Source organism: Paramisgurnus dabryanus, chromosome 9 (assembly GCF_030506205.2).
Source record: "Paramisgurnus dabryanus chromosome 9, PD_genome_1.1, whole genome shotgun sequence".
In the NCBI taxonomy this organism is placed as follows: domain Eukaryota; kingdom Metazoa; phylum Chordata; class Actinopteri; order Cypriniformes; family Cobitidae; genus Paramisgurnus; species Paramisgurnus dabryanus.
In genome coordinates, this window is record NC_133345.1 from 39,128,883 (window position 1) to 39,135,440 (window position 6,558).

At 36.6% G+C, this 6,558-nt stretch overlaps 1 protein-coding gene across 5 annotated transcripts in view; it reads left to right on the forward strand.

Annotated features, from left to right (window-relative positions):
- aplp2 (amyloid beta (A4) precursor-like protein 2) overlaps window positions 1-5,684 on the forward strand; it is an 83,453-nt gene extending 77,769 nt beyond the window's left edge. For all 5 annotated transcript variants that reach the window (XM_073815833.1, XM_065282781.2, XM_065282779.1 and 2 more), the window contains 2 exons: window positions 2,222-2,398; window positions 3,937-5,684. In XM_073815833.1, coding sequence (XP_073671934.1) covers window positions 2,222-2,398; window positions 3,937-4,038 — 279 coding nt within the window. In that variant the 3' untranslated portion in view covers window positions 4,039-5,684. The remainder of the gene's footprint in view (window positions 1-2,221; window positions 2,399-3,936) is intronic.
- The last annotated feature ends 874 nt before the right edge of the window (window positions 5,685-6,558 follow it).

The following is a 6,558-nucleotide window of genomic DNA, read 5'->3' on the forward strand; positions in this document are numbered from 1 at the left end:
TTCATGTTTCAAACTAAAGTGACCCTGACCATAAAACCAGTCATAAGTTTCACAGGTATATATTTGTAGCACTAGCCAACCATACATTGTATGGGTCAAAATTATCTTTATTTATGCCAAAAATCATTAGGATATTAAGTAAAGATCATGTTCCATGAAGATATTTTGTAAATTTTCTACCGTAAATATATAAAAAATTGATTTATCATTAGTAATATATGAAGAGTTGGGTTCCTAAACGCAATAAATCCATTTTGACTAATTTTGTAAAAATGTGTTTTCTATACCAAGAAAGTGACAAGATGAAAAACACTATTTTCTGTTACAAACTTTCACATAGCATATTTAGGTTATAATAACATTAAACATTCAAATCCATAATTTGATTTCTTATAAAAATGAATTATTTTTCCACAAAATACATGACAAGCTTTTTTTCAAAATGCTATAAATCTATTGAATCAATATATACATGTGCATTAATCTTTGTTATATTCATTTAGTTATACACTGATTAAAATAAACATTAATGGCATTAATCAAAACACTTTGTCATTTTAAAAACACTGTCATTGCGGCTGTGAACTTTTTTGACATAGATCAGCTGTAAAATGTTTTAGTCCTGCTTGATTTTCTTTGACTTCGAGTAAAATAATGAAAAGTTTTTCATAAGATCCCCTGAGGTCAATGTGTTAGCATTGATGCTGTCGTGTGAGACCAAGCAACAGCCGTCATTTTTCCTTCGCCAGCGTGCCTCTGACGTACATTTTTTTTTTTTTTTTTGATGACTTACGTTTCTTCCCCGACACAGAAAACCACCACAGGTTTATCAATTCCGTCAAAATATTATTTTGTTTTGTTTATTTTTTGATCATGGAGTACAAAGTAGATGAGGAAAAGTAGGATTCTGTGTGCGAATTCAAAGTGCGCCATTATTGTTTACAATGCGCGGAATAGTGCGCTGTGATTGGTTAAGCGGATTTATTGCATTCTGCAGAGAAGGAAGACTGGCGTTTATTGTGTTTTTAAGGAAAAAATAAAGAAAATCTGACAGAATAATACGGCAGATATTGGATTTACATTTTAATACTAAGCCGATACAATGCTGATTTTGACTAACTTTTTTTTTTTTAAATGACGTTTATTGCATTTTGGAACCAAACTCTCCATATGTTGCGTAAGCCTTCATTTGGACAACTTAAAGGTGATTTTTTTTTTCAATATTTTGATTTTTTTGCACCCTCAAGTAGTTTTATCTCATCCAAAAATTTTCCTATTCTAACAAACCATACATCAATCGAGCTTATTTATTTAGCTTTCAGATTATGTCAATCTCAAATAAAAGATTTTGTGGTCCAGGGTCAGAATGTTAAAGGGATAGTTCATCCCAAAATGAAAATTCTGTCATCATTTACTCACCCTTAACCTTTGTCCTGTTGAACATAAAAAATATATTTTGGGTGAATGTTTGTAACCAAGCAGTTTTGGAGCACTGTTGACTTGCATAGCATTTTTCCTAATATGGAAGTCAGTGGTGCTCCTGTTTCCTTACAAACATCTTCCTTTGTGTTGAGCAAAACAAAAAAACTCATACAGGTTTATAACAACATGAGGGAGAGTAAATGATGACAGAATTTTCATTTTAAAGTGAACTTTCCCTTTATGTTAGGAATTTGAAGGTATTCCCAATGATTTATATGAGGTTGGAATGAATTGAGAGCAAGTATATAATTTATGCTATTTATATACTGTATAGAGTGTCTGAAGTCTCATTTTTAGTTAAACTATTTCTGTACCTATAAAAAAAAGGCTATTTTCCCGCCAGAAATGCAATATGTTCCAACTTACTTAAAGAACTGGAAGAACTTCAGACGGGATTTATGCGGCAAACATTCCTTATGTTCATTCAAGATCTCACATGTCTGAGTACTTAAAACGATTGGAAGTAAAAACTGTACTGCCAGAATTCTCTCAATCTCTCACCGTCGCTTTTATCTTTGCTCTTCGTCTCTCTGGCTGTAAATAATTCAGTCAGTTCTCTTTTGGTACCAGTTACAGCACATTATGTAGCCATGGCAACACTATTTTACTGTCCAGAAGTTACAGTTTTAGTTCCCAATGCTGTCACCATTGAACGCTCTGTGAGATCTGTCTGTTAATCACATTTATCTGTTTCCGCTCAAGAGTGTAAATTTGCTCACATTTTGTCATTTCCCCACAGTTCAGTCGCGGATCGGAGCAGGATACGTTCCGCCCCCTGGTGGATGACTTCAGCTTCGGAAGCAGCGCTCTGATTGGCTTGCTGGTGATTGCGGTGGCCATAGCGACGGTGATTGTGATCAGTCTCGTGCTACTGAGGAAGAGGCAGTATGGCACCATCAGTCACGGCATTGTGGAGGTGAGGCGTCGGTCACGCTTGCCGTTTAATCATTTTCACTCTTATTGTTTTCAATGCAGCCTTGAAGATAACTGCGCAAAAAGTACTCTCTTAATCTCAGTGAAGGATGATATGAGGCTTTTGTTGGGGGCACCCAAGGACGAGCAGCTTTAAAGAAAAGTTTCTTTGGCATCAATCACAATGACTGTGTACACATCACAGCTAAATAATAGGTGTCACTCCTCATCTGAGCTTTGACGGCTGCATTCAGTGTTTGAATTCACTCGTGAAAATAGTGGTGCATTTATTCGATCTGTTTTTCGTGTCATGCGTCTGCTTACTTACTTATAATAAAATTGTTGGTTTAAACAAAGCAATGAAGTATGTAGTACAGTTGACCTAGTAGTTAATAGTCCTAGTCCAAGTGTGGACAAATAAGACAACAGTTAATATATAAAGTGCGAATCAATGGGCAGGGCTATCGAAGTAGCCGTTAAGTGGAGGTACTTTCCAGAACCTGGCATTTTCTGGGCTTGTTGTCAATAACAGTTAATATTTTTAGTAACAAGGACTTTTTTAGTTCTGAAACTTAAGGGGGTCGCACACCGGACACGCAGCTCAGCGCCGCGCCGTTGTAAAAAAAATCGAACACATTGTTTTCTATAGGTATACACACACCAGCGCCGACAGGTGGGGCGCCTGTCTGCGCCGCCCAGCTATGACTCAGGAAGTTGCTCAAATCCCTGTCGCGCCACTCACATAGTTTTAAATTAAATAACATCATATTTGTCCCAAATCATTAATCATTAACATTGGCTGCTAACGTATATTTTGCATTTTGAAGTAGACGCTATCTGACGAAGCTAGCGCTATTTTTTTAATATATTTATTTATTTTTGGTCATTTTTTTATTTTTGGCCTTTATTTAAACAGTGATAGAGGAGAGGACAGGAAGTACAGAAAGGAGAGAGGGTATAGATTGGCAAATGACCACGAGCCGGAAATCGAACTCGGGTCGCCGAAAGTGCGAAAGCACCACATGTCGGAGCGCTGCCCACTACACCATTGGCTCTGACGAAGCTCGCGCTTTTTAATGTACACTTCCGGTTTACGATTCCTCCGAGTTGTCCTGGAGGCGACTCGACGCGGTGATGCATGTCCGGTGTGCGACCCCCTTTATGCTACGTACATACCAAACGTATAGCATCGCGTTGCTCGCTCAAGATTACTCGCGGGATTTAACTTTGTGTCATGTGAATTTTTCACTTAAGTTAAATATTTTCAAGTTGCACGAAGGCGCGTTTAAGGCGAATAGCGCATGTTTTCGCAGCAATCGCGCCGCCCAATTCGCGTCATTCGCATCGCCCCGTGCAAGGACGCGTCTGATCGCGTCTTTGCATTGACTTTGTATGTAATCTACTCGCGCAAATCGTTGAACTCACGTTTGGTGCGTATGCCCCATTACAAGATGTTTGTTCAAGTATGATGGCTTCTTATATGACAAAAGCTTGATTCCTTGATTCACCGCTGCTTTAAATCTTGTTGTTTTTTTTTGATAGGTCGATCCCATGCTGACTCCAGAAGAGCGCCACCTGAACAAGATGCAGAACCACGGCTACGAGAACCCCACCTACAAATATCTGGAGCAGATGCAGGTTTAGCCATTTTGGGGTTCTGCGGAGCTGGAAAGGGGCGAAAATACTACTGACCAATTATAAAACTGCTCTCTTCAAATCATTTCATGCATTTGAAATGCATATTCCGGTTCATAAAAGTAATCAAAAAAACAATGGTTTAATAACGCTACTACTTTTAATGATGCTACTATCGTACCACAGAGCAGTTTTGTGTTGTTTTTTCCTTTTAAAGACGTTTTATCTAAGGTTTCACATCAGGAGAACGCGATTTGATATGCTTACAATTGGAATGCATTGTGATTTTATTTTAGATGTTTTTAGAGGTACAGCAAATCCAAAACAATCGATTTAAAGACACTGCACAGTTTTATCTACACTATCGCTGGCCGTTGGATATACTTTTTTCCCAATAGATTGCTTGTATATGAAGGTTATTTGTAACAACTTAAATGTATAGTGAATCAGAAAATATGAAAACGAAATCATTTACTTTGTAATTATTAAACGAAACACACAATCTACGTAAATAGGTGGTACATTTATTCATAGTCATTTTTTCCTTCAGAGCTTAAAATCTTTGCTGGGTTACAGGTTTAAACTTTGAGATTTAAGGACTGATATTCCCGGTTCAAACTTGTGATACCATCACCTGTGTAGGATGTGATGAATGATTCAAACAGAACGGCGTGACAATCTGCCAGATCTTTTTGCTGATAGCGGATGTAGAGATGCCCTGTTGCTTTTCTGAATGAATATTTACTGTACATTACTTGTTTTCATCATTTGGTCATGGACCAGTGAAATAATGTGGCCCTTTCAGATGGTCATTGTTGATGGGTTTGAAGCGGGGAGGGCCAAAAGGAGTCTCTCATATCACACTTAAACATTTCATACTCAAAATCTCCACCGAATGTTTTTCTGTATGTCCGCAGACTCCCTTTTATAAGTGTAAATCTGACCAGATAAAGTCTTCGCGTTCAGCTTTGGCTCAATTTATCACATAATTGTACAGCATTTCTGTGGCGTAGCTGCTTAATCAGACCTGCCATGGGAAGTTTTTTTGTGTGGCAAAGTTTTGCGCACATTGCTTAAATCAAAGAGATCATACAGTAGATACATTAAAGGAAAAGCCTGTAATTATACTACTATACTATGTATACTTTATTGTATCAGTCCCACAAGGACAGACCCTTGCAAATTGTAATAAAAGCAAAAACACTACAAATCATACAGATGGGGTCCAAAGGCAGATGTTGTGCATGTCCACTAATATGGAAGGCAAAGAAAAATGTTTTTTCTTCCCCCCCTCTTCTTAGCAATGTCTTTGTATGGCTGTATAGTTGATGTTGCGATCATTGGCTTTTATCAAGGACAACATGTGGTGTGCATTGTTCTTAAATGAAATGTTATGATATATATTTTTAAGTTCTCTTTTTTTTCTATTTTCCCCTCTTCCTGTGACAGTATTTCTGTATGTGACTTTCACTATGCACCTAAATGGCTCCAGTTTTGGACCTTGTCATTGCCTGCTTGATTGTTGAAATGGTTGTAGGTTTGAGGGGCAAATAATATAAGATTCATATATTAGAACTGAATTATCTGAATCCAGTGGAAAATGGTTTCGTGGTTACAGGTGGAGAACACATCAATAAATTCACTACTTCCATAAATGTGTCACTTTGTCATTTTTATTATGAGATAGGCTGTGTCTGAAACTGCTCCTTATCTCCTATATAGTGCACTATATTGTGCCATTTAGTAGTGGTTTCCGAAACCTTTGTTCACTACTTTTTACCAACAATACACTCTGACTTGGAGGGTACATTCGATGTACACTCGCCCACTAATTATTTCCCATGATCTAGATGAGATGAATGTGTAACTGGAATCAGCTGACGGATGCTGACAGTAAACGCCACACATTTTCTTTTAATACACTTTTGTTTGTTGTTCTTGTCAGTAATTTTCTAATTTTAAAAATATTAAAACAATAAATTGATACCTTTTTACTTAAAATATAAAACATATTTTTCTTAAATATAATAAGTTAACATAATAGTAAATAGATATGACGAGCAGTTGTTTTGTTCTCTTTATTATCAACTAATACAATAAACATGACAAACAGTAAGAAAGTAAACGTTACTGTTTTACAGTACAATCCATAAAGCCACACAGGTGTAAGGGTTTATGACAAATCTCAGCAACAGCTTTCCGACACATATGTTGGTGTCCAAAAATTGCTCACTCATTTAGATTCACTTCTTTACCATATAGTTGACTCGTATTTCATTCTCTATATAGGGAATAGTAAAAACGTGAACGGTTTCAGACAGCCATAGTTTAGATAAATAAACACCAGCAGTTACTGTAGACTAGTTTTTGGGTTACAAACAAATATACTGGGTGTAATATTATGTCGAAATGAAGAAAAAAAATTTGTTTCTAGTTTTCATTATGATTGGAAATCTTTGCAATTTATATAAACGTGTTTACTTTCCTCTATAGGCAAATATAAGATATTCATCTGAAGACTTCTGTAAT